The sequence below is a fragment of the Pungitius pungitius genome, chromosome 11 (assembly GCF_949316345.1).
Source record: "Pungitius pungitius chromosome 11, fPunPun2.1, whole genome shotgun sequence".
Classification (NCBI taxonomy): Eukaryota; Metazoa; Chordata; class Actinopteri; order Perciformes; family Gasterosteidae; genus Pungitius; species Pungitius pungitius.
The window spans coordinates 9906539-9932598 of record NC_084910.1 but is presented as its reverse complement, the minus strand read 5'-3'; the positions used below and the strand labels follow the sequence as shown (position 1 = coordinate 9932598).

Genomic DNA, 26060 nt, shown 5'->3' with positions numbered 1-26060 from the left:
GAAAATGAAGAAGAAAAATACATTGACATGTACAAAAAAGTACAAAAGTGTGTGGGAGTAAGTCTTCAATTTGATAATACATAATCTTATGAAAGTACAAATCAGCACAAGTGGAATGAAAGTTTTCAAAAAATGCTTTAATAACAGTTAAAACAAATTTAAAAAAATTATGCTATGTTATGAAAATGTTATCGTTGTGGTCCAATGGTGCCACCGGGCTGCCATCCTCTGTACTTCATACTAGTGTTTGGTTGACGTCTCAGCAAGGTGTCACCTCCATCGATGTTTTTGGGTTTGTCATAAACTGTACTTATATGAAAATCTGTCCTGGCCTTCTTTATAGAATGTAAGAAAAGTTTCTCTCCATGATACCTGCAGAGAAGAAATACATTTGCATTGGAGGGCACACTGCAGTCATATTTGGGTAATGTTGTTCACTTGTTCATACATACCCAAAGCCTCTTTTACAATTTGGATGTTGACCGTCACCCTCAAGTGCATCAGGAATCCCAATCTGACTGTTTCCCAATCCGTCACCATCCTTCCAGCCCTGCTTTTCCATGAAACGACGACCAAAGCCCTAAAAAAGGAAAACAACAACATTGCTCTTATAGAGTATGCTCTAATGCGCTATGCGCAGTAGTCAAACACAAAGGTATTCTTACCTTGGTAAACTTTTCAAAGCTTCCAATAGACTGACTGTGTCCAGATCCATCTTCAAGACCCTCCCTGAGCCTTTTTTCATACCGCATTCGGACATAGTCTCGAGCATCCATATCACCTCCATCTGTGAGAGAAAGAGCTGGGTTAAAGAAAAACTGATCATGCAAAAATAATTTAGTTTGGTTCCCTTTGTCAATTGAGGTAATCACAGATGTCATACAAACTTTACCTTTATCATAGTAAACACTCATGTCAACATCCCAGTCATCTGCCGTTTGCTCATCGAAATCTAAGAAAAGAGGAGACATGAACGTTATCAATATATTATCAAGCAAATTCACTTTAAAGTTGTAGCAGCAGAAAAGAAAGTAAATGTGTTGAGAATAGATTTAGACAGATACTGCGGAGAAATCCTTAAAAATCCATTATTGTCATCAAAGAGTTAGTTATTCCATATGTACTTTTTAAGGTATTAACATGTTATTATATACTTAAAGAGGTACATGAACAGGTAGAGAGTGTGTAAAGCGGCATGACTGTTTTTGTTGCGTACCTCCTTCTTCCTCCTGCCAGTATTGGGCGTCAGTGTAGAACACCAGCCCCGAGCCGCCCTTCTCCCACTTTAACTCGATCCTTTCTTCGTACAGCCTCTCTTTGCTTCGCTCCTGGCTCGTCACATCCTCATGCAAAGCCTCGTGCCGCTCCCACTCCTCGCAGAAATCATCATCCTACAACCAACAAAATCAATAATTGTCAAACCGAAGTGATGGGATACTGGGGAAAATCCAGCCAGCCCCATATAATATATAATAGATGCGATTATGAGCAGCGCAGTTACATTTGACGTTCTAATAATAAATATCAATAGATTTAAACCCACGTCATCCGCATTTGACTGTGCATCCTCCCCCTCCTCCTCTTCTTCTTCTTCTTCTTCTTTCTGTGGGTCATCCTTCTTTGTATGACCAACAAGCTTCCTCCGTCTTAAGGGTGGAGCGGCGTAAGTGCCTGGTCCTGATATTTCATGTCCAGCAGCTGTGAATACTGTCTCTTCTGTGGCTGGAAGAGTCCAAGAGTCCTGATAATGGAAAGGGACGTTGCCGTAACGGCGGCTGGAGCTGGTCTTGGGGAAAGTGAGGCCCAACTTGCGGATCAGACGCGGAGGCAGTCGGCAAGACTGGATGAGCTGCAGAAACACCTTCACTGGTGTGCCGACGTTCCCATTCTGCATTAGAGATGGGGGATTCAGCTCGGGTAAACTTTGGAGGTCTGCCTCAGTGAAACGCTCCGTTAAGGACACCCTGTGGCGCTGCTCCTGCTTTGATTTGTAGGGGAATGACCCATCATCTGAAAAATAATGTAATATATATATATATATTAACATATATTTGATAAACAAGCAGAAACAACAATTCATGTCATGATTAAACAAAGTGAAAAACAACACTCGGTAGTAATAAGCTGTAACAAAGTAAACATGACATTTAGAGGATGTTGTGACATAAGTATACTAACTAACTTATAAATATGTTGACAGAGTTACAGCTATAATATATTATATACATATAGCTATATTCTTGATTATAGTTTTCAACCCACGTTAAGGGAAAACAACATTTGGTTGGTTTGGTTTGGGAGTGCACAACAAACAAGTCAAATCCAGACAAAACCACATGTGCGTTAGGACATCTAACAGCTTTATAAAGCCAGGGACATTTAGGAAAGAATGACGTCACGTTTAACTCACCACTGTCACGTGACGCCGTTACTCTTTTAATAACACAACGACTAGCCAGCCAGTTCCCCTTCGGGTCGATCCAGTGGTTCCCTGCGTACATCTTGACAAATCTGTCGGCATCTTTGGCGCGAAGTGAGGCGACACAACAGCACGTCTTGGCAGTCCGCTTCTCCTCGGAGCCGTGCGCCGTGGACGCTGCTCGGTCGGTCCCTCGGGATCCGGGGCTGCCCTCTTCGCCGTCGCTGCGCGCGGGCTCCACGGACGCTTCGGTCTCCCTGAGGACCTCCGGTCGATGTCGGTAGTGGAAACACTGAAACCCGCCGCTCTCTATGAACTGACTGAAGTAATTTCTCAAATCCGCGGAGCGTAGAGCAACAGGGATGTTGCTTATCGCCAAATACACCGGAGGTCCTTCTTCGGAGTCCGCCATGATGGGTTTCTGTTTTTTTTCTTGATCGGCACGATTCTCAGAGATGACGTCAGTTCCGCTTCCTGAGACGTTAGAAAAACGATATAAGAATGGTTATTACCAGGAAGGTTCTGTGCTAATCACTATAATATTTGTTATTTTTCGCTATTATGGAATTTTATGGAATAAAAGTTATATAGAACATGTTTGTATATACCGGTACATTCCATGTATTATATAGTATACTATATTTTTATTATCATGGATTCACAGCAAAACGAACAAAGGCAAGCAGAGCCCAATGTGGAAAGATAAGGCTAACGATAGAAGATACATTATCTTCATGCTCAACAAGAATCATTAATTAGTTCTAGCTTTATATTTTATTACATTATCCTCTAATATCAAACTTTATCACACAAATAATTAAAAATGAATATAGGATTTAAGGTTCTTAGCTCAATATATCTACTACTTACCATAACATTTTTTCTCTCCAGTTAAAAAATCAGATAAACAATGAGTACACTACCCCACAATATTTTAGGCTTTATAGACTACATCAGTTTTAAGGAAAACTTAAACTAACAATAAATATTTTGCCCAGTGGGGAAAAATGTTAAAATCCTTAGAAACGGCATCTTTAGGAGATCCCTCATTATCACTGAACAGAGCATTGAGAATGATCCCTATGTCCTTGATACGATACAAAAATCTTTCACACTAGTACATTTGAACCTCTTTCAGAGAGAGAATCAATATATGTATTGAGCCAGAGTTCATTAACCCAAGCTAACTCTTACGTTGGCCTTCAACTCAGCTTTATCATTGTGTTCGATAGTAATAGGCAGTAAAAGTAGAACAAAGTGTCTGTGCCCTGACATCACTTTACACATTACACATTTACTGTGCATTAGTCATAGCCAACCTGCCCCGGGGAAGTCCGTGCAAAGCATGACATGTTGCATTTGTTTGAAAATTACAGGTGAAAAATGAAACTTGACACAAACCATAGGTTTTTATAAGATTGGTGCAGGTGATATACTGAATGATTTAAACTTTCAAACGCATATTTTATATGAACGAGAGCTGTATTGTGCATGCACCAAATACAAATATAACTGTAATTCCAGTATTAAAAAAATAAGCAAGCAAAAGATTGGCTTTGGATTACTATGACACCCTGCCCCAAAAGACACCGATCATGGGCCCCATTCTTAAAATTAAGACACAGATTTAAAATTACACTCAGTATTGTTTAATTTGTTTCGTATCAGAGTGCTTGTAACATAGGTCACATTGGAGAATATACAGTAGTCCTTAAAACAAATTTATTTCCCACTTTTGGACAAAATTGATTCTAAAATGCATAAATAGAAGACTTTAAAAAGCCTGTGTAATTCCAAGACACAGCATGGACCATTTGATTACTATTTAAGGCAAGCCAAGTTAATTTGTATAGCACATTTCAACAACAAGACAATGCAAAGTGCTTCACAAAACATAAGGACAATAAAAGGAAAAAATATTGATTGAAACCTTAAAAACTGAAATAATAAGAAATAACAAATTAATAATAGAATATAAGTTGCAGTGCACTTATGAAAAGTCTTACTCAGGACTCTTACTCACTAAGATTTCTCCTGTATTAAACAATACAGTAAATGTTTTTTTCAAACTGTATTGTTGGATCAGATCTGGCTGTAACTGTTTAAATGGGTTGTTTCTTCTAATATAAATATGTTATCTAGTGAACCTTAAAGAACAAAAAAGTTGATTTGAACATTTAAAGTTGATTGAAATAACCTCCAACCAGTGTAAGAATAAGTGTCACCTCTGGGTTGTTGACCTTTTGAAATCAGGCACATGAACCTGCACATGTATTAGAGTAGGTCAAGGTCAACTGTCGTGTCCCAGACATGGTGTCAAGCTCAAACAGAGAGTTCAATAACCTGAGAGAAGTAAAACCAGAGGAAGAGCAAAAGTTAATATTGGCAAGAAATACGTACCAGAAAAGCAAACTATACTCAATTTAACAATTGTGGTATTATTTTTTATTATAGTCTTAAAATAGTAAGGCTGTTACAGTCAAATGTCTTCATACAGTTTGTATGTAAAACTATCCTTTTTAAAGGTTTCCCTGGCCTGATCTCAGAATACAGCCGTTGTTCCACTTATAGAATGAAGGCCATTTTATTTTTACTGTCTTGGCGGAGATAAGCGTCTGTCCTCCGTGCCCATCGCTGCCTGCTCCTAACCTCCATAAACACAAGTCTTATCACAGGCATTCATGACTATGCGCCCGCTTTAGGGCTTTCTGGGCTTTTTAAAAGTCTCTGTGGTGAAAGGATCACGTTCGAGGAAATAGCTCAACATGGTTTTATCGTATTCGAGGCATTATGTTCATTATGATTCATCCACATCTTAAGCGAATGATCACTCTGTGTATCACAAGATCACTTCAGAAAAGAAGACGGAGGTTATGTAACCTATTCTGGATATTTCTTTGACGGTACAACTAAAGAGATGAGATGAAGTAAAACAAACATTTGGTGACTGGTGCTGCCAGCCGTGTCTGGCTTGTAATTTTCTTTATTGCAGTCATTTACTCTGTGAACTGTCCTTCACCCCGCTGCTCTGTGATTCAGTTGTTCCTCTGAAACTTCAATAATCATACAAACAAGCTTCTTGGCTTGTGAAGCAGGAGTCCACACAAAAGTATGATTTGTTAATACCAATATTGTAATAATAAACTATGCAAAACACATATTTGCATCGTGGTGCTAAATGTCTAAACCGAAACAACCTTTCATGGAAAATGAGTAGTTTGTTTATTTCCGACAACAATAAAGTATAATCATTGGCTTATCAGCCTTGAGCCTCCGTGCCAGGCACCAGGAAGGCAGCGGAAGATAATCATCTCTTATTGATCAGGGGAAAAAAATCACTGTAAGAAATATAGCATTGATACAACACAGGGACCTCCAGCCCATACATTATTTAAAATAAATTGACAACCTTCAGTGGAAATTATTCATTAACAGAAAAACGTAATAAGCATGGGTTAACATTTCCATTGTGATTATGTCAGCAATATAAAATGAACATTTAGTTCAGAGCAGCGCTGTGTCTAAGTAGAGCTTCACAGAGCTTCCAGCATGATGATAGGCTCCATGTTTTAATACATTACATCCATGTTTTAATACATGTTACATACAGCAAACTTTAACAATTTGCAGAATTGGAGATTTCGGTGTTTGAAAGGACCAATGACTTAAACAGTCATTTGAAAATCCATTTGAATTGTTTTAATCAATGTCAAAGGCAAACAAAGGAACAAAAAGAGGATGGGTTGTTTTACACCACCAGTTAATTTTGTTAAAATTCCAGTCATGTTCTGAGATTACATTCAGATAAATTTAAAAAAACATAAACAAAGCCAAACTTGCTGCACCTCACGAGGACATGTCTTTCAGGTTAATGCCCTCGCTGTGCTTTGGCTGGTTTCCAGCTCTCCAGGCGTGAGCTGGCAGTGCGTTGAGCCACAGTGTGAGGCTGATTGCCTTCGTAGTCCTTGGTGGCTTGGTACTGCCTGGGTTAATGACACCGGCTCCAAGATAAGGCCCAACCCTCTTGGTTTCCAAGCGTTACTTCACCAGCTCCTTTTCATTGAGAAAAGCTTATCAGTTTCCCAGGGTTATTCTGTCAGTCACCTGGCAGAGCGCACGGTTGTTTTTCACAGTGTATTGACATGTCAAGGTCCACTTTGTAGGGTGCGATGGTCTTATAAATACGGGGGACACCACAGGAAGCAGCAGTACTCAGAAGTTCTTGGAGAGCCCATCCCTTGAGAGGTCCCTTACATTTAACTGCTTAGATCTCGACAGCCTATAAATAATGGATGACCGGTGTCATTGTGCAACCAACAGCGACACGCTTTTGAATCCCATCCTCTACACCATCCTGAGTCAAATCGATGGCAGCAAGCCGAGCCAAAACGGCTTCAACTACAACGCGCCGATTCACAGATGCAACTGTCAGCTGCGACGCACCGTGTGCTTGAAAAGGCCATCTGAGATCTGCCAAGAAGCATCAGGGGTTCTGGTCAAAACCGTCCATTTCATGAAGAATTTACCTGCTTTCAATCAGATGCCACCAAAAGACCAGTTCTCACTCCTCAGAAGCTGCTGGGCACCGCTCTTCATTTTGGGCCTGGCCCAGGAGCGAGTGGAGTTTGAGGTGACGGACACACCGGCGGACAGCATGCTGAAGAAGATTCTCTTAAATCATCACGAGAGGTATGAGATGGAGAGGGAGCAACCCACCATGGCCGGCGTCAGCAAACTCCAGTCCTGCCTCAAGAAGTTTTGGAGCTTGGATTTGAGTCCAAAGGAGTACGCGTACCTCAAAGGGATCACGATATTTAATCCAGGTATGTACACATTTGATGCTAGATGTACGGATAAGATTGCTTGTTTCTTTGAGTCAATTTCCTATTCCTGGAGCAAAAAAACTACATTGTACTTGTACGTTTCACTATTTAATGTTTTTTCTACTTTTGTTCCTTTTTTTTACATCCAACAGATGTGCCAGAGTTGAAGGCGGCGCTGTTTGTTGAATGCTTGCAACAGGAGGCTCAGCACGCCCTCAGCGAGGTGGTGCAGCTGCTTCACCCGGGGGACCGGGATCGCTTTCCACGAATCCTCCTCACGGCCTCTGTGCTGCAGGGCATCACGCCGAGCCTCATCGCCGAACTCTTCTTCCGGCCGGTGACGGGCCAGGCGGACCTGCTGGAGCTGTTGGTCGACATGCTCTTCTGCAGGTAGAACAGGACGGCCGGAATGTAACTACTGCTCCTGAGTGGAGCTGTCCTGGAGAAGGGTGAACCCAACGAGCTTTGATGTCTGCTGAACTTATCATTGACCGAGACCAAGCGATGTTTTCCTCAGGGCTATTCGGGCGGGCTGACAGTACTGCTCAAAAGGCCCAAACAAACTATGCATGAGTCGGTGAAAGGCGGACTGAATGACTTATTCACATTGAAGTTTGGGTCACTTTTTTGGCCCCTGAAAATCTTGAATTGGCTGATGTTTGAAGAATTTACCTTTTAACACAAAAGCAGAGACTGTATCCACTGTAAATATCATGTATCTTCTGTTGAATGACGGTTTGCTTCAATGCTGCAGAAACAGCACATTTTCAAATAAATATATTTTTGTATTTGAACGTAGCAGTTAAGATCTGTTTCAATCTTTTAAGAACACCCACAGCAAGACAGGGTATTTTTTTAAGCATTTATAAAAATCAACAGTTCATTTCGCTAGTGCCTCCTTACTTACATATTGTGCAAAGTATTGCTCAATATTCAAAACTTATGCCCGAGTTACCCAACAAATGTGTCACTGTGAATATCCCGTATAATTTTTATAAAAACACTTAAAATATGGGTGAGTTGACGAGTTGCTGCAAGTTTAAAAAGAAAAAAACATTGTAATAACCATACAGCACAACAGGTGTATATTTATTACATTACATACAAACCAAAGGTAAGTGTATCATTGGTATTTGTTTCTCTCTCCAGACTCTATAATCATATGAAAGCTTTATTACCTGTTAGACAAAGACATACAGGAAAGTAACACTCCTCTAATGTGTCTAGTATGACCACAGATTACAGTCATTTCAGTGTGTGCTTTGTCGCCCTCTCATGGAAAATAGTAAAGTCACATGTTTACTATAAAACAAAAAACCCACAGAAGCACACACAAGAAAACTAAACCTGGGCCCTGATATATCCGTCACAAACATTTAACGACACAAAACGATCACCCCGGTTGGGGAATAAATATGTGCACGCTCAATCAAGCATCCTAAAAACAAAGAATCCCAGCAGTGTTAGCAATCTGCAGGCTGGATATATGATATAGAACAAGGCCTCTGTATTCGCCCCTTCCTGTGGTATGCTGGTTGTGAAACACTGAGCATTTCCATGACACCTCAATACAGGTAAAACAGGAATGTGCTTGCGGGGGAAGAGAGCCGGAGGAAACGGGGTTACGCAGGGCAGCTGCAGCGCAAACACAGAAGAACCAGCATTTGAAGCAGAACAATTCAGAGGAATCGCTTAGTAGTAGTTTTCTGGGATTTGTTGAGTTGAAGGATGGATTTTGAATTATACAAATAAAGTATTTTTACCAATTTCCTCATAAATTAGTTTTCTGAAGTAACACTAACACTTGATGTTAGTGCAGCCGTCTGCCTTATTGTACTTTTCAAAAACATTTTTGAAGCCTTCATTGTTTTTCCATCTTTGCCGCTTGTCACATCCAATGACTATATATGGAAAAACTACTTTTGAGACTAGAATACATTTGAAAATATTTTAATTATTGGTTCATCTAGTTTCAATAAATCCGACCCAAAAATGAGGATACATTTTATTTTGCACACTATTTAATCACGCATTAAATGACAAAGGCCAGGATTTATTTCCTTTTTGTCAGAACCAGCCAAACAAGTTCTTTCTTTCGCAGAGGGCGGAAAAGGCTCTCCTCACACAACGCGGGAAATGAGCTTGACAAGAATAACCCAAAGCAACAGATGGAAAAAGATACATTTTTTAGTAAGTAAAAATGAGAACTATACAGCTTATAAGTATTTCCTCATTGAATTCACATATAAAGGCATAAAAAAAGCTTTATTTTGTTGAAAATACAAATGGTATGTAAATTTTAAAAAAATGGTCTCTGCTACTCAGAGAGTAACATCCACATAAAATATGTACATCAAAATATGGCTTAATGACACATGTCAGATTGAAAACATGCTTTCCTAGGAGTCTGAATGGCAGAAGTCTATAGACCCATATATACACACAGATGGTACATCCGCACAACGGCCTGCATAAACAATCAGACAGGAAGGAGGACGGTCATAAAACCGTCCGTCTCTATCCTCTACTGAGATTGCATGGAGTGTAGTTGTGTTTTTTCTAAAAACAACTTTAAACATCTGAATACGTAAAAAATACATAAAAACCACAATGTCTTTCCCTTTGTTGAAAAAAAAAATACTTTAGTTTTTTGCTGGAGTGATACAAGATCCATAATAAACATTAGCCGGACCACTAGAAGCAGAAGTACCACTGGCCAGGGTAAAAGGTGCTCCACTTAGTAACAGCATCAAAATAATTGACAGTAGCAGAAGGATCTCATTGTCCATGTATTCGGCTGCATCACTGGTCAGTAAAGGTACGTCTGTGTACCCTTCAGAGCAGAAGAGGAGCGCCTGACGAGTCCAATTCGGAGCTGTGATGGTAGGCCGAGTAGGCTGTGGCGTTGCTGGAGGAGTACGCTGTGAGAGGGAAGGGGCTTTATTCAATACGCCGAAAACAGACACACAAAAACATAGCCCTCAGACAAAAAGATTCTATTTGGTGCACAAATGTAGGACCCGAGACGCCGACGCACCCCCGGGGTCGTGATGTATGTGAGCGTTGTGCAAACATAATACCCTCATTCAGACATCAAGACATGTGACAGTACACCACGTCCTTTTAAACCCCCTCTCCGCAGAATAACAGCAGAAAAAAGGCTTCTGCAAGTTAATCCACCTGTAACCAGAGCCGTTCGCTAAAATTACGTGATGGGACTTCATGTGTTATTTATTTAATGTGACTCAACCTTCTGCTGGAAGTTGGTTGGTGTAGTGTGACTGCTGAGCTGGAGGGTGGGAGGGAGGCAGATTGATAGGTGGGTATAAGGTGGCAGATGACGGTAGGAGGCATCTAATGAGCGAGGGATTGTAATATGCAAAGAAAAGGGAAGGAATGTGGGGCTTTCACTGGTTAAAGAAGGGTATCATGCTGGAAAGTAGAGAGAAAAGGCCTGCAGCTGCAACAATGGTGTGTGGAGACCTAAGCTCCACACACCGATTAGTGACTATACCTCGGGGGAAAAGGGGGAAAAACAGAGCTCCATCTGAACAATGCACACAAATAATAATAATGTGCTAAATATTAATTTGCCTTTTTCAATAATGTGCTGATATCACAATTTTCCAACCAGACTCTAGCCCTGACTGATTGTGGCGCTCGTGCAACTCTTGGATCCTCTATTTGTGCATCGACATCGGCCTCAGCCTACTCACTTCTCCCGCTGTAGGGTCTCATTTTCCTCGCCAGCTCGTCGGATGGCGTCTGCTCTGACACTTTCACCTCGGGAACTGTAGCACGGGACAAGAAGACAAAATGAGCCCAGACTGACGAGGAGCTTTAACAGATTAACACACTCTTATTTTAGGATTAATAGGGTCATCGCTGCTATTGCGCAATACGTCTTACGTACAGAGACAAAGTGTGCCTGTATCAACTCGTCTCCGATTAACCAATTATTGTTAGGTCATTTCCTGGTGTATTTCTGCTACAAAAGCAGCGTCCCAACAGACACCATGAGTCATTTAGGGAATACAAATGAGATATGATTACTGTATTTAGGATGCGGCAGTAACTAAGAAATATTCATGCAAAAACAATGAATGACAATTGGCTTAATCTCACAGTCACTGCTGACAAAAGTGTTGGTCATGGTCTCGTTGCCACTGTCCGGCAGAGTCCCATCGTTCCTCCCGTTAGGACGCTGTCCCGCCGATGGATGGCTCTTGTTCCTCTTGCCCTTTCGCGTGCTGATGCGGATGACTCCGTGCACGAGCTTACACTCGGCCTCCTGCTCCTCCAGGTTGTAGTCCTGAGCGATGCTGTAGATGAGCTCGCTGATCTCGTTTGTCTTGCGGGAGAAAGACGAGTCCGAAGTGCACTTGGCCAGCTGGTCGATCTGGTGCAGGGCGTAAAGCTCCAGCAGCTTCTTGGTGATGAGCGAGTCAATGTCGGTGCCCGTGTCACTCAGGTCATCTAAATCATAGTCCTCGCGCGACAGCAAGCTGGTGTTGCTGACCGGCCGGCGGCTTTCCCCCCTGCCCGACGTACTGGTCCGCTTTGAGTCAGTGACCGGATAGCTCACCGTCTGGCCTCGGATGCGCACATCCGGGTAGCGGAAGCTGTCACTCGTGGGCAACTTGATGGCTTTGGTAGACTTGCCGGACTCCAAAGGGACGCCACAGGTGGGATTGGATAAGGCCATGGCACTGGCAGGGTGGGGCTCAGTGCCGGCTTTAGGGGGGTGGTCCGTGGAGCTCTCGTTAACGGGCAGGCAGGGCTCCCGGCTGCCGTAAAAGCCACAGGTCAGCACGCAGCAGATCAGAGCCTTGCAGCCAGTCCAGCCCATGGAGGCGCAGGAGCCACAGGCATGTCGACCGGGAGGCACACTGTCCGCCGACCCTGGAATAAACCCTATGGTCTCTGAGCCCCTTGCCGCGCCGTTGCGCGGGTGGGACCTGCCGCGTCCGCACTTGCTCTCCGAATACCGGGTGTGGTCAGCGTGGCGCTCGTGCAGACGCGCCCCGCAAGGATCCTTGTAGGCGTCATGGCCCGCGGCGCTCTCCCTGGAGATGGTCCGGGTGGGCCGGTGCTTGTCTGCCCGCGGGCCGGAGGTGTGGGGCTTGTGGTGACGAGACACCTGGGGAGCCGCTGTGCTGTGGCCAGGCATGGCTCAGAATACCTGGGACCTGGTGGGGGGAGAGGAATGTCTATGAGAGAATAACCAGGTGTGAAACTCCCCTTTTGTTGCCACACACACTTGCAGCATTAAGTGCACCATGACAGCCTAAAGAGATACGTGGTAAACACTAAATCACACTGAAGAAAACTCACCGGAAATTCTACGAGAGAATATTAAAAAAAAAAACCGAGGGCATAAATTGCTGGCCCGTAATTTAAATTTGGCCCATTTTGTCGCGCTCTCTGAACTTGTTTTGGCCTTTCAGTAAATGTGCAAGAAAAACACATCTGAACCAAACTCAAACATTTTCTGTGTTTTACTTCAGAAAACACTCGTGGTTGTCCTCTACGGCTGATAGTTAGAAGCGAACAAACCGCGGAAGTCTCCCAGAGCGAAAAAAAAACTTCTACTCGCGTTCAAACAAACACAAGGAGACGGCTTCTGTGCCGCCGACAGATTCCCAGGTGATTTTACTTACCCTCCCCCCCAAAAAACAACTAACTTCGCTAAACTGAAGTCGGTTGCCTTGACCGAACAACACGAAACGGCTCATTCGGGTCGTCCACGCATTTCTTGTATAACTCTTGTGTCGGCGCGGCGTTGCCGTGAGTCTCCCAATGTTTGGCTAATACCTGCGGCTACTGCTAATCCCAGATTCTGCACCCACCCACAGGTGAGTCGTGACGTCACACGAGGCGGATATAAAATCACAAATTAGAGAAAGACCATAAAGACACCTAAAAGACAGACGTGAAAAAATATTATTTAAAAACTGAAACCTCTGATCCTTCCGTATTCATATTGTAATTTGTTACCATGTGATGCAAGATAACAATTGACAGTGAAATTCTGGAAGACGATGTGATAGGTGGGTTTCTTTTTTTTGCACACCCATACACTGCTGTGAACATACACTAAAATGGGGCGGACCTGTCGGACATGCACAAGGCAGTGCACAGCTGCAGGGCCAGCAGGTGTTTTACAAGCAATGACTTTCGTTCTGCCCTATTTCTCCCTCTATGGAAACACTTAATCACCCTTTCTTTGAACAGAAAGTAGGGCCAGCTTACCTGGAAACAAATACGAGTCTTGAGTGTTGAGGTGTCTTGTGGTTGCACTGCATTCACAATAAAGCAGGGGTCCAATAAAACTGAATGCATCAACGTTTATTTTCATTATAATTAATGTAAATACAAGTTGCATATCATACAGTTGATTGAATGTCTATTCATTTAAAAAGTGCTATGCTACTGTTCACATTCTGGCACAATAATGGTTAATCGTATTAAATAAAACTGACTGGGGTTCTATAGGTTAAAGTTTCTGAGGTCTACATACATTTGGCATGTCATTAAGCTACCGTTTATGTATTTTATGTTTCTGGCAGTCGCAGGATATTGGGATTTTTTAAGTTATAATACCAAAAAGCTAAGAGACCACAAATGACAAAAACGTATAGGTCTTTATAGATTGTCCAATATGTTTGTGGAGCCTATTTATTACATTTCAAGTAAATGTCGGAAACATACACTATTGATGTCAATTTACAGATAAAAGTGCCTGGAAAACACAGGTATGGTAGGATGTATCAGTAATGTATGTATCAGTAATCAGTAATAACCGCAGTATGTACAGGATGCAAGAAAAATGTTAAATCTACTAGCTAAGTAACCGTTCACATCTACGTCTTCCTCAAATGTTTCTACCTTTATGAAAAGATCATTGGTTCACAGGTGGAGAGGTTGCCAGCTCTTTGACCCGTGTGTCTGCAGGAGGCTTTACAATACAAGCGTCACTTGTCAGCCGTTGTGGACCACCGTTGTCTGTAGGGATGTGGCCCCGCCGAGGGTCCGAGTCCATCTCGTATCGGTAATGATAACCCTCCAGAACATCCCGACATGCGTCTCTCATTTCAATGATCCACTTCTTCATACCTTTGCGATTCAGATAGAGCACAAAGAGAAAGACCATACCAACAAGACCCAGCACCAGCCCAAGGAAAACATAAGACGTCTGCAAGGGTAGGTCAGCCACCTCTGTTTGGACTGGATCAACACATCCAATGGCGTGGACGCTGAGCCCTCGCAGCCGGGTGCCACTTAGCCCTCTTGGTGAGGCGCACTTCACGGCATCCAAATCCACCCGAGCTCCCGATCCGTTCATCCAGGCCGCAAAATGAACGATGTCGCAGGAGCAGTTGTAGGGGTTGCACCCAAGAAGGATTCTGATGCTCCCAAGCTTCTCCAGCCCTAGTAGAGCGTCAGCCCCGAACGTGACGAAGGCGTTGTGGGTAAGGTCCAGCAGCTCCAGACGGTTCATACCAGAGAAGGTTCCACTGTGGACAGCTTCCAGGGAGTTGTTGGCGAGGAAGAGCTGCCGCAGGTCGGGGAGGTGGGAGAAAAACCCAAGGGGCAGCCGGGCCAGGTGGTTCCTTGAAAGGTCGAGTCGGAGGAGCCCCCTGAGACCCCCCCAGCGCAGAGCCGTGGTGAGGTCCGTCAGGGTGGGGAGGTTGTGCAGCGAGTTGCTTAAGTTCAGCTCCTGCAGGGGACTGCCGGGTATTCTGAGAGCTTCGGGGTGAATGAGGGCCAGTTGGTTCTCACTGAGGTCCAGGTGGCGCAGGTGGATGAGGGGAGAGAAGCTGTGGGACGCCATATCTGTAATCCTGTGAAGATGACCAACACTGAGACATTTAACATGCAGTGCACTGTCAGAGTAAAAAAAAAAAAAAAACACATTCAGAGTGATAAACATTATTAAAGGCTATTTATTACTTGTCCATGAGGAAAGTGTGTCATATCCAAATACGGCTTAATTTACACAAATAAAAAATAAAATAAAAAAAACATTGACATTCTCACCTATTATTACTTAAAATGATCTTGGTGACATTCTCCATTTTTGTAAAGGAATCCGGTCCAATCTGGTGTATATTGTTTCCTGTGATGATGACCGCCTTGGCATATCCTGGAATACTTTGTGGCACTGTGATAATCTCCTTGGAAACACATCTTACTGTGTGAGTGACAGCAAAGCACTCACAGCCAAAAGGACACTCTAAGCACTGGAATGGTGCACAGAGAAGGATTCCCAAAAACACCCAGAGAGCAAAAAAACACATCTCTGAATACACATTAAAATGACGGCAGAGAACCAAACATCATTCCACGTGAATTACCAAGTCAAGCTTTTCTTTTTACTACTAATGAAATGCTGCAGAGGCGACAAAGAAAGCTCCCGCCCCAACCCCTACGCGTCTGCTCCTCTCTGGAAATAAAGATTCATGTCAATTGATGGTAGTAGTTTATACTACGCAGAATCGGCTGGATGAATAAGTTACGTGGTTCCCTTAAAGGTACAGAGGACAGTGAGGGCATCCACAGCCTGTGTACACTAGTCTGCCAGGGGAGACTTAAGCTTTGTAAAAAGCACGTCCACACATGGGGTTACAGAAACATAAATAGCAAACTGATTGAGATGTACCAATATAACAATATAACAATTAATAATACTCTTTCACGTACATAGTATGAAAAACAAACTATAAATAAATAAATAGCATTGTTCATAATCTGAGTCACAGAAACATCCCAATATTAGGATCCACAGTTACAACACACAACAAAGGAGAGCATTTTTTACAGTGCAATACTGACATTTTCTTCATTATTTCTATCTTTGGTGGCGGCTCATATCTCTTTGACTAATAATTGATGAATACTTTCAGCACTATGATTTCAGGATCCGTTGTGTGTGAAATAGTTGGTGCGGAAACACATTCATCACTGCTCTTTTCATAAAAAGTATTCAACAGTATTGCTCCACTGTGCTTTAATACTTGTATAATTCTTAGTAAGCAAAACAAAAACACAGAAGCCCCTGTCTGAAAACAGTGGCGGGGAATTTTGAAAATAAAATAATTTACTCACCTACTAAAATAAAAATGTCAATAAATTTATTTCAAAACAAAACAAACACGAATTTTGCCCTGAAATGCCTTCCAAAGGCCTTCATTTTGTAACGTCCAATAAACGTCACCATCATTCACGTCAACAACCAATAACAATACATAAAGGACAACCAAAGACTATGAGTCATCCCACTGAACTACTCGCTCCGCTACTGGAGGTTGAATGTTAGGATAAACGTGCCGAGGACTCCGCAGAGCATGAAGAAGGGCAGCCAGGTCTTGAGGAACGCCGCCCAGCTGAGGGACACAGAGAGAGCAACGTGTTAAGAGGAATCTTCAACACTTGTGTGTGGCAGAGAGGGTCTTTTGAAGTGGAAAAAACACATCCCTAGCCTGCGGGTTACTGTCCTTTCCACCAAGAGGCGACCTTCAGCGGTGATGGATTACGCTACTCCCCTTGTGTTTAAAAGGCCGCGGTGGATGTGCGGAGGCAGCAGAAACAGCGGCGTCTCAATGTGGGTCAGAGGAGAATAACGAGGGGTTCTCTGAGCCGCGTGTCTCTTCATACTCGCTAGCAGCAAAGCGATGGAAAACAACTGTGTACATTTGGTGATGAATATGCTTCAGATGTGTTTCGCCAAGCACTGTTACAAACCATATTTCCCTTATGTTTGCATGTGATTATATGACTGCTTCTTTTTTTTCTCTGCACACACGTCTCCTTTTGCATATCTGTCCGTCAGTCCGATGGAATTTGGCCATCTGTCCTCGCAGAGGATAAACATTTTACAGATGGTTGAGCCCTTGGCCTGAAATGAGTGATTTAAACGTTTATGCTGTGACTAGATCCCTGAGCGGGTAGCAATATGAATAAGATGGCTGGTTCGACATGTGAACTGTCTGAACACTTACTTTAAATGTTTTCCACGAATAAGAGACAGCGCACACAGGTTGACCATGTTCCAAGAAGTGCTGTTGTCATAGTGCATGAGGTTGAGGGCCATGGCAACGTGGGAGTGGCAGTTATCCAAGCACAGATTGTGCTTCAACAAAACAAAAAACAAAAAAGGTATTACAATATGACTAATAATGTGGAAATACGTGTGCCAAAAGCCCTACACATAGTCTTACCGGCCTACATTTGTACTCCTCGGAGGCGTCGTGCACGGCTCTATCCCACGTAGCCGGCCCGTTGCCACAGACTTTGTCCACATCGAGTTTCCAATATCTGCAATAATAGTCAACAACCGATCCGTCCACTTAAATGTGCGCTTGGGTGTAAAAAAAAACAGTATTACACAATAATTTGAGGCATGCTTACTTCGTTGGTCTACCAAAGCCCATGTTGTCTTCCTGAAAAGGACACATTCTGAATTATTTGCGCTTAAATTATTGCGGAATTCAGGCATGCGTTTATTAAGAATTTAGCAGCTCTATGAGCACGTCTGCTTGATGTCGCAGATTTGCCAAGACCATTGATTGTAGCTTATAATTGGATATAATTCGAGTTTTTTAAGAAAAAGCGATCTCACAGAGACAAAGTATGACCCGGCAAAATCCCGTATGATTCCAGAAGAGGTGCATATACCCATGTGGCCGATGAAGGGGAGCACCCACCTGCAGGATGCAACAAACCGATCAATACCTTTATTGGGAATAACAGTACACACAATACATGACCAACAAGCGAATTCAATGCCAGCACATGGACAAAAGATAACATGAGCCTTAACCAGCGGCTTAAACCTGCTGCACTCGGTTTGACGTTAGCTAAACGACGACATGCCGTAACATCCCGCGTCAGGAACAGCACCGTCGGTCAGTTTCTTACGATAGAATGGGGATAGGCGTCCACACGATACAGTACGGGAAGCGGCTGCTTCTTTTGTCGTTTTTCAAGAAGTCTCCGTTGTAGTTCATTATGATCTCGGTCTCGTCCACCTCCGCCATCACTGCCTGGAGTGACACGAGAAGCCAGTGACGCGCAGCCGGCGCCAGGCGGCGTGAAACGGCCGCGCCGAGCCCTCCGCAGACCCCCCCCCACCAGCGGTCCGTGAACGCACCACCGGTTATTAGTGCGTATGAGAGGCTTTTTAAACATTACATAAAGGAGTACAGCTATGTCGTCGAAGTTTTACTAACACAACAATGTGCTTTCATAATGCACACATTTGATTAGAAATTTGTTGGGACAGTTATTTCTCCAAGGAACACATTTTAAATATCCTTTTTTAGTTAAATGCATTTTTTTTAATTGAAGGCCTTTTCTAACATCAACAAATAGCTTTCTTAGCTTTATTCCAGTTCAGTCAGACATGTGCTTCATCTCTGTAACCACAATTCTCAGAGCTGGGTCACCTCATTACTGCTGTGTATGTGGAGCAGAAGATGCACTCCTAACTACCCAAGCTTGGGATGAACTCGCTTTCTATTTGTTGCCCATAGCCAGCCGAAGCAGGGAGCAGAGCAGACATTGATAAACGAGCTGTAACCACGGTGCATCTTTCCAGCATAGATAATAATGTGGTCAGTTCTGCACCATTTGTGGTGGACTGTACATTTTACCCACGATCATTAACTTGATCATTTTAAAAAGGAAAAGATAAAAAGGAAGAGACTACAGACAAGGTGTTCAATAGTTTTTTTTTTACTTTGTTTGCAACAAAAGGTTATCTCAAGATTCCTCAAAGAAAATAAGAGCATCTAAATAATAAAAACATTTTTTAAAGTAAAGACTTATGGAAGCAAGTGTAGCATGTGGTAGAGGACCGTTTAATTCATTATTAACTTGTTTTGGGGAAAATTAACTGTTCTGAGCAACAGATGGGATAGCCCTGTCCTCTTTAGCCAAAAACCCAAGCAGTGCAGATATCTAGCCTTTAAATATTTAACTCCCCATTGCCAAATACCAAAAATGAAAATTTGCCAAACATTTGCAGTCAATGAGAAATATAACCCCAAAATGTATTAGAAACTTTTTTTTTTTTTTACAAATGTTTTTTCTTTAGATATATTGTTGAACAATCTCATGTAGTAAAACCTTTTGACCAAAAGGAGTAAGTGGTAGAATTGTTTCAATGAAACAAAAAAAGTAGACATAAATCATTGACTATTGAAATGATCAACTTTGGCAAAAGAAACCACTTGTTTTCTTTATGACAGATATAAACTAAATAGGGCTCATAAATACATTACATTGGAGCAACAATTAAATCTAGGCTTCCTGTGATCAAAACTCAAACATAAACACTGAAAACATGACCAAGTCCCACTCAGAATTAACGACTTGGGTGTGCTGCCTTTCTGATATAAGCGGACACTAAGACTCGAAGCCCCGAACCGTAGAGCTGACAGGAGACGCGACAAAAGCCCTGTCTTCTAGTCTGTGATCCGATCCTCCGAGGAGGATGCTGCCACTGTGTGGCCACGATGACCTGAAAACAGGTCGTCCAAGCGCAGGCGTGTTTAGTGTCTCACCGCATGAGCGCCAAACTCCTCCTCCCTCTTTGTGGGAGTGTCGTGGAAAGTGCTCTCCTCAAAGATGTCCACTCTGCCCCTCCCCCCCCTTTGGAGGGAGAGGCTGTGGTTTTTGCTTTTAAGAGGGTGGGGCGTCTTCACCCCCCCATGAATTCCTCTCCTCAAAGTGGTCTCCACCCATCCTCTCTTTGGACAGGGGAGGGTAAACTATAGTGCAGACATGTGACATTCACTCAATGTTTCTGTCAAATAAGGGAGGGGTGAGGGAGATGTGGGGGGGGGAGGGGGTAAAGGTTCAAACAGGAGCTGGGAGAGAGCTTCGCTTCCTACATCCATTCTCTAGAATGGTGGGCAGTTTGTTTAGCTTGGCCGACACTGCACTTGTCCCTCTGAGTTGTCTTCGTCATCGGAGCCATCGGGGCCAACGCCACGCAGGCCCGTGATGCGATAGCCCATGTTGAGCAGCATCACCTCCAGGGGATCCGCGTTCATGCGCCGCTGGTTGGCCTGAGCCGCGCTGTCCATGTCCTCCACCACTCGCCCGTTCTCAGTCTCTGTCTGTGTCACGGAGCGTAGTTGAGGGGAGGGGAGGGGGGACGGGGGACAAGTGTAGCGTTAAGAAATGGAGACAGAATCAGTTGTAAGAATGCTTTCAAAAATCTGGGTGGTTTTGGAAGTAAGTAGTGAGATAATGACACACACACACACACACACACACACACACTGTTCCCCGGCTTTGACAAAATGTATTTCAGCTGTTTACCTCTGGTCGAGGGCTCCATAATCGAACCACAGGGTCGATACCACTAGTAGCCAGGAAGCAGGAGTTGGGGTGTGGCTGCAGGCAGTTGACTATGGACTCGTCCCCCTGCAGGATCCTCACCAAGTTGGTGGTCTCCTTTTCCCATATGAAGAAGGAGCCATCGTCTGAGCCGCTGACAATGTACTGGCCTTTGCTGTAGACAAAGAGAAACCATTCAGACTCGCTTGACAGGCCGTGTTCTTTGGAAGTGTCGTAATCGCATTCAGAGTAACCAGGGAATTGTGAAACTGTTTCATTGAACATCTCTCTGAGAACAAATGCTCACGTCACCGTACGCGTGTAACCAGAGTTTTCCCCATTTCTGGTGGGAAAGGGAACCCATTTGGTATTTTTTTTGTATACAATTCTAGGGCAACTGAACTTTGTATTCACTATGTGTACTTTATTACATTCTTGTGATTTGAGAGTGGATACTTTAAACTTTGTAAGAAATGTTTGACTTTTGTTCTATCACAAAACCTGATGGATACAGTGTCATAGTAGCTATATTTATGAATGAAAACTAGGTTTCACAACAAGTTTATCCATCTTGTATCTTTGCCGTTCTCTGCCATTACCTACAGAGTCCACACCTGCCCCCTTCTGAGGCCTCAGCAGACAGCCAATGAGATCTACTGACCTTCCAAAGAAGTTGGCCTCTTTGATATCTGTGGTGGTGTTGCAATGGCCACAGTATCTGTGCTTGTAGTCGAAGCTGCGCTCTCTCAGCACCACCTCGTCTTCAGGGATAGACTCCTTACGATTGAAGGAGTGGAAGCGAATGGAGCTGTTGGCCTTCTTATCTTCTGCTGTTGAGAAAAAAATATATAAATCACTACCACATATTAAAAGAGTTACATGCACACACAACACAGCAGCCACATTTTTAGTTTTAGCGCTGCTTCATTCCCCCAAATGCATTTACATCCATAATAAAAGGAATTACCCAGGAGGAGTGATTTTCATGCTCATTGCAAGATCAAACTGTGTAAATACTTGGACAAGAAACGAGTGCTGGGGATCAGCCAAGTACCAGTGCACTTCTTTTCTACCTGTTTCTGTCTTGGTGAAGAGAGCAGCCTTGATATCTTTATCCAAGCAATCACAGGCACTACTTTGCGCCTGTTCTGGAAACTTTCCTTTGAAATCATCTAGGCACTCTAGAGCTTCCGACACATACTTCAGCTCAAACAGACACCGTGCTAGCCTGAAATGAGCCTTCAGGTGAGCGGGATTCAGAGTCAGAGCCTTCAGGCAGTCCCTGAGGGCGTCATAGTGGTCTCCGTCCCTGCGAATCGCACATGCAAACAAGCACTTGGTAACTGCTTTAATATTAGCGTTCAGAAGATGATCATCCCAGTGTAGCGATACAAAAAAGTCTTACCACTTGCGTTTCATGTATGCCGCTGCCCGGTTCCCATACAGCATGGCGTTGCAGCTGGCCTGATGAATGCCTAAACTGTACAGCTGGATAGCTTGCGTCCACTGCTGCCGTGCAAAGGCATCGTTAGCTTGTTGCTTGATCTTCTCCAAATGAGCGGGGAGCTCAGTGGAACTTTACAAAACAAAACAAAAAAAATAAGGCATCGGAAACATAACTCACGTATAATAAGGGTAATAAGTGTAGAAAAATACAATCACTAACCTCAAACGCATCTTGCTTTCAATTCGAATATGATTGGATGGCAAGAAAGTTCCGTTTGAAACACCATTTGTAGTCTTTCCATTCTGTACATCTCCTGGGAGGCCAAAGATTCATAAACCACAAATACGTCTACAGATACCGGACTTTGTGTGTCTTTATTAGGCACCAGTCCAGATGTTTTGTCAATATCCCGAGGACGGACCTACCTGTTGATGACTGGCACTTTGTGGAAAGTAAGAAGGTGTATGGCCTCTGTTTGAATGTCAAGTCAAACAAATAGACCTAGAAGAATCATACAAATAAACAGAGCAAACATTTAAATGCTGAAACTGAAATAAATGACTCCTCTCACCAGTCTTTTTTTTGTTTTGTTCTCAGCCTCATTACCTGTTCACCCCCCATGTTAACTAGCAGCTCAGTGCCGTCGGGGCTGAAGGTGACGTAGGTGGCCACCAAAACCCTCAGACGGTTATTGTAGTCCGGGAGTTTCACTGGCAGGTGCCCTGGAGTATTAGAGCAATAACAGCACTTAACGTTAGTCAACCCGTTATTCATTACTATACAGTTATATTAAATAAATTTGATACCAGACAATCAAACCATATTCGCACCTGCAACATAATACTGCCCAGCTTCGTCTGGAATTGGCTTCTGCCGGTCACAGAATGTGTGCACAGCTGCTGATGTGCTCTGACCTACAGATTTTCTGAGTAACGGGGGAGAAAAAAGGACTTTGTGAAACTCAGTTGTGTGCATGTATGTCAAAGCCTGGAATGGGGAGTTAGCCGCGTTTGAGTTGTATCATTTCGAACCATAGAATGACATTAGAAAACCTCAACAACCTGTAGTTATTGATCATCCTGATGTCGTAGAGGCGAACAAAAGGCCCGTTGGCTCCCACTGCCAGGTAGTTGTTGTCCCGTGGGTTCACAGCGAGACACTTGGCCTCAACCAGCTGACCGCAGAACTCAGTCAGGTCAATCAGCACCTCGGAGCGCTTACTGCTCTCCCTCAAGTCATATTGTCTGAGGCAAACAAGGAGACTGTAAACACTTCACCTAAAGCAAAATTAGGTATGGGCTATAACGCGGTGATTGGATTGTAACCTGATGATGCCATCCTCCGCAGCACTCCAGAAGGTGTTGGGCCACATGGGTGCTGTAGCAATGCGTTTCACTCTGTTTGTATGATCAGAAAACATATGGATGGTTTCCTTCACCGTCAGGTCATGCACATGGACCTTTGTGTCGGCCGCACCCGTTATCAAAATTCTGTCCCCCGAGTGAGGGAGGAACTGTATTGACAAACAAAAAATACTAGAATTAATTTTTAGGCACAAACAATAGGTTGCCCATTGGCCCTGCTTTCATACACAACCATCTGCATAGCAATCAGATAATCTGGTTTAAACACATTATCATACACTGTAGCAGTTCCCCTCCAGTATTTGACCTCTCTAGCTTTCCGTTTTAAGGCTACAGGGGTTTACCTGGAACGGCTTCAAGACAGTCAAACACAGTACAAAGACGGCTTTCATTCAAAACAACAAGCCACTCATTAAATGGCCAACAGTGCCACCTAGGGGACAGGAAGTAGATTTGTATTAGAAAGAGATTGTTAATGACTGAAGAAATGAAGAAAATGTAAAGTGAAGCTGAGCAATCACTCTTACCAGCAGAGAACTTTTGCACATTAAACATTTGCATATCAAATTGTGATAGGATTACAGTATCTGTATGGAAATGTAGCCAGTGTCAATGATCTCATCCAACCTCTAGCCATTAAAAACAGCCATCTTTCAATGGGTCACCCTTACCTTTACAGAGAATATATTTGCCGCATGACCCGTGTGCATAGTTGTAAGCTTTGTGTGTCTGAATGGATCCCAGATGATGGCATGTTGATCATCTGAGCCCGAAGCAAGTAGACTGAAAAAAAGAGATCCCCAGAAACAGTCAAGATACACTTACGTTTAAAATCTTACATTGTGAAGCAAGTTTAGAAGAGCAATAGAGACCTCGCCGTACACTCGTACTACCTGTACACCGTTTTTCCTTGGTATTGTTGTTCCCAAACTGAAGTAATTCATTCAAACAATGCCTCCTTGAGCAATGCCGATATCAAGTGAGGTAAAAATAAACTGCTTAAAGAACAATTTTTGCGAAGGTATACCAATCCAATAATACAGTAGTGAGTGAGACATGATGGTCGTGCAGAACAGCATTCTTATTTTATTTAGACAAACAACCCTGCCATTATAGGCATTTATGATATGTGCAGTGTACTAACGATAAGACGATAAGAAGTAGTTTCAGAGGGTTGGAGACTGTAATTGGGCTTTAAAAAAAAAGGTGCAAATCATAGGACTTACTCTCCTCGTTCATTCCACTCCAGACAGTTCACACAGCCAGTATGGCCCTGTTGAGATACAGTATCCACTGTGAGCTATGATAACACAGAGCAATTTAAATAATATATATAAAAAACACACACACACTTACTTAGTGTCACGCTTACCTGAAGCTCAGCCTCCAGTCCAAGCCTTTTGATGAATGGGTCAGTCACATGATAAGACCTTTGGAAGCCAGACGCTCTCTTGTCCTGAAGACATGAGTCCATCATCAGACTTTTGTTCATAAGAAATGAACAACCTCAAAAGTCTTTTCAGGTCAGCCAACTAGTGGATCATTTCTTTATCTGAGGGACACAGTGAGCGCGTGGGGTGATTGGGCTCCCAACATGTTCTGCCATTTGTTTACTCACTCTGATCTGCCGCTGCAGGATATCTCTGGTGATGTTGACAGTAGTCATGACCTCACCACAAAACATAAATATGGGTCTGGATGTTCCAGGGGGTCAGAGCTCAGGTGACATTTACTCTATTTTGCCCCCGAGAATAAGCTGTAAACATGTTGAAAACATTAAGACAAAATGGGGTTAAAAACAGAAATGACGCGTAATGCATTGATTTTACGTTAATGGCAGTTATAGAGCGATGGAGACGGCACGACAATTGAAATAATACAGTCATTATGGATTATCTAATTACCGATTCAATATGAGCATGCCATTCAACGTTGGCTGGACTACAGACATGTCTCACTCAAACACAGTCAACGAACATATACGAGTGCATAAGCTAGCGTTAACTAGCAAATGTTAGCTATGCATTTCTGTCAGGATTATAACGTACCGATTGTTTGGCAAAAGAAAAGCAAACCTGACAGTTAATCAACGTTACGGCGCAGTTAGTCCGCACGAATCGTTAGCTGCCGTTACCTCTGCGGCGGGCCTTGGAGACCTGTCGCTTACCAAGTAGCCGCCGCTAACGTTAGCTAAACAAAACGTCCGCTTCGTGCAACGTTAACATTTGCAACGCCTCCATTGTGACTCGCGACGGCTGAAGCAACCTCACCGCTTTCATTGAACTCGACGGGCTCCTGTCAACACGTGTCCATTTAGTCAACTCGATAAATTACACTCTGTGTGAGTTTGTTGACAGGATTCTCGCAAATACCTTCTCTCTGACATGAACACTGCCCCTCAAAGCGCAGCATTTCACGCAACTTCCTCACGTTCCTTACGTAGATCTCAAATAGATCAATAATATCCGGTCTGTGATTCTTTCAGAATTAAAGCCCTCCCCGACATATTAGAAAGAATGAACGAATTAAACAGAAATGCGGAAGGCAAACAATGTTAACGTCAAGCTGAATACTGAAAAGAAACGCATTCCTACATAACACTTATCACTATGCCAAACGATCTTACTTCATTAAAACCTATCTTCTAAGGCTTCCGGGTA

General features: G+C 43.2%; 6 protein-coding genes across 10 annotated transcripts; 1 reads left to right on the top strand and 5 right to left on the bottom strand.

Annotated features, from left to right (window-relative positions):
- Window positions 1–27: 27 nt before the first annotated feature.
- Window positions 28–3522, bottom strand: gpatch3 (G patch domain containing 3). The gene is made up of 8 exons (XM_037454266.2): window positions 3290–3522; window positions 2411–2893; window positions 1544–2010; window positions 1217–1391; window positions 893–952; window positions 666–787; window positions 453–580; window positions 28–372 (listed from the first exon to the last, which is right to left on the bottom strand). Exons 2-8 carry the CDS (start codon window positions 2829–2831, stop codon window positions 189–191), a joined length of 1557 nt encoding a protein of 518 aa, XP_037310163.1. The 5' UTR covers window positions 2832–2893; window positions 3290–3522; the 3' UTR covers window positions 28–188.
- A 2980-nt stretch (window positions 3523–6502) lies between these two features.
- Window positions 6503–8071, top strand: nr0b2a (nuclear receptor subfamily 0, group B, member 2a). The gene is made up of 2 exons (XM_037454886.2): window positions 6503–7242; window positions 7395–8071. Exons 1-2 carry the CDS (start codon window positions 6708–6710, stop codon window positions 7634–7636), a joined length of 777 nt encoding a protein of 258 aa, XP_037310783.1. The 5' UTR covers window positions 6503–6707; the 3' UTR covers window positions 7637–8071.
- Window positions 8072–9863: 1792 nt separating this feature from the next.
- kdf1a (keratinocyte differentiation factor 1a) lies at window positions 9864–13108 on the bottom strand. 3 transcript variants are annotated; one of them, XM_037454885.2, is made up of 4 exons: window positions 13057–13108; window positions 11368–12431; window positions 10959–11033; window positions 9864–10163 (listed from the first exon to the last, which is right to left on the bottom strand). In XM_037454885.2, exons 2-4 carry the CDS (start codon window positions 12410–12412, stop codon window positions 10078–10080), a joined length of 1206 nt encoding a protein of 401 aa, XP_037310782.2. In that variant the 5' UTR covers window positions 12413–12431; window positions 13057–13108; the 3' UTR covers window positions 9864–10077. The 3 variants fall into 3 exon arrangements, with proteins under 3 accessions (XP_037310782.2, XP_037310780.2, XP_037310781.2); XM_037454883.2 differs by lacking the exon at window positions 13057–13108 and adding an exon at window positions 12577–13047; XM_037454884.2 differs by lacking the exon at window positions 13057–13108 and adding an exon at window positions 12903–13047.
- Window positions 13109–13569: 461 nt separating this feature from the next.
- On the bottom strand, window positions 13570–15544 carry LOC119197412 (trophoblast glycoprotein-like). The gene is made up of 2 exons (XM_037453681.2): window positions 15283–15544; window positions 13570–15086 (listed from the first exon to the last, which is right to left on the bottom strand). The coding sequence occupies exons 1-2, from the start codon at window positions 15540–15542 to the stop codon at window positions 14144–14146; spliced, it is 1203 nt and encodes a 400-aa protein (XP_037309578.2). The 5' UTR covers window positions 15543–15544; the 3' UTR covers window positions 13570–14143.
- Window positions 15545–16488: 944 nt separating this feature from the next.
- Window positions 16489–18371, bottom strand: LOC119197413 (transmembrane protein 222-like). Its single transcript, XM_037453682.2, has 6 exons — window positions 18163–18371; window positions 17864–17948; window positions 17653–17684; window positions 17463–17559; window positions 17244–17374; window positions 16489–16628 (listed from the first exon to the last, which is right to left on the bottom strand). The coding sequence occupies exons 1-6, from the start codon at window positions 18279–18281 to the stop codon at window positions 16541–16543; spliced, it is 552 nt and encodes a 183-aa protein (XP_037309579.2). The 5' UTR covers window positions 18282–18371; the 3' UTR covers window positions 16489–16540.
- A 589-nt stretch (window positions 18372–18960) lies between these two features.
- Window positions 18961–25853, bottom strand: wdtc1 (WD and tetratricopeptide repeats 1). 3 transcript variants are annotated; one of them, XM_037453686.2, is made up of 16 exons: window positions 25671–25853; window positions 25019–25156; window positions 24773–24856; window positions 24627–24673; window positions 24072–24183; window positions 23362–23549; window positions 23098–23280; window positions 22867–22961; window positions 22643–22758; window positions 22462–22537; window positions 22256–22349; window positions 21995–22165; window positions 21663–21898; window positions 21251–21416; window positions 20572–20764; window positions 18961–20366 (listed from the first exon to the last, which is right to left on the bottom strand). In XM_037453686.2, exons 2-16 carry the CDS (start codon window positions 25082–25084, stop codon window positions 20169–20171), a joined length of 2025 nt encoding a protein of 674 aa, XP_037309583.1. In that variant the 5' UTR covers window positions 25085–25156; window positions 25671–25853; the 3' UTR covers window positions 18961–20168. The 3 variants fall into 3 exon arrangements, with proteins under 3 accessions (XP_037309583.1, XP_037309580.1, XP_037309582.1); XM_037453683.2 differs by having other exon boundaries at window positions 21251–21419; window positions 25671–25852; XM_037453685.2 differs by having other exon boundaries at window positions 21251–21419; window positions 25773–25816.
- Window positions 25854–26060: the final 207 nt, after the last annotated feature.

Coding starts and splice junctions, on each gene's coding strand:
- gpatch3 (XM_037454266.2), bottom strand. CDS start 2,831: ATGGCGGACTCCGAAGAAGGACCTCCGGTGTATTTGGCGATAAGCAAC. Junction 953..1,216: donor CTGGCAGGAGGAAGAAGGAG/GTACGCAACAAA, acceptor CTCTTTTCTTAG/ATTTCGATGAGCAAACGGCA. Junction 788..892: donor GAGTGTTTACTATGATAAAG/GTAAAGTTTGTA, acceptor TTTCTCTCACAG/ATGGAGGTGATATGGATGCT.
- nr0b2a (XM_037454886.2), top strand. CDS start 6,708: ATGGATGACCGGTGTCATTGTGCAACCAACAGCGACACGCTTTTGAAT. Junction 7,243..7,394: donor GATCACGATATTTAATCCAG/GTATGTACACAT, acceptor TACATCCAACAG/ATGTGCCAGAGTTGAAGGCG.
- kdf1a (XM_037454885.2), bottom strand. CDS start 12,412: ATGCCTGGCCACAGCACAGCGGCTCCCCAGGTGTCTCGTCACCACAAG. Junction 11,034..11,367: donor CACTTTTGTCAGCAGTGACT/GTGAGATTAAGC, acceptor CCCGTGCTACAG/TTCCCGAGGTGAAAGTGTCA. Junction 10,164..10,958: donor GAGACCCTACAGCGGGAGAA/GTGAGTAGGCTG, acceptor TCCCTCTCACAG/CGTACTCCTCCAGCAACGCC.
- LOC119197412 (XM_037453681.2), bottom strand. CDS start 15,542: ATGTGTTTTTTTGCTCTCTGGGTGTTTTTGGGAATCCTTCTCTGTGCA. Junction 15,087..15,282: donor ATCATTTTAAGTAATAATAG/GTGAGAATGTCA, acceptor TCATCTTCACAG/GATTACAGATATGGCGTCCC.
- LOC119197413 (XM_037453682.2), bottom strand. CDS start 18,281: ATGGCGGAGGTGGACGAGACCGAGATCATAATGAACTACAACGGAGAC. Junction 17,560..17,652: donor GGCTTTGGTAGACCAACGAA/GTAAGCATGCCT, acceptor CTATTATTGCAG/ATATTGGAAACTCGATGTGG. Junction 17,375..17,462: donor AGGAGTACAAATGTAGGCCG/GTAAGACTATGT, acceptor GTTTTGTTGAAG/CACAATCTGTGCTTGGATAA.
- wdtc1 (XM_037453683.2), bottom strand. CDS start 25,084: ATGTTTTGTGGTGAGGTCATGACTACTGTCAACATCACCAGAGATATC. Junction 23,281..23,361: donor GCGGAGGATGGCATCATCAG/GTTACAATCCAA, acceptor TGTTTGCCTCAG/ACAATATGACTTGAGGGAGA. Junction 20,765..21,250: donor GAGGCCAACTTCTTTGGAAG/GTCAGTAGATCT, acceptor CTTTGTCTACAG/CAAAGGCCAGTACATTGTCA.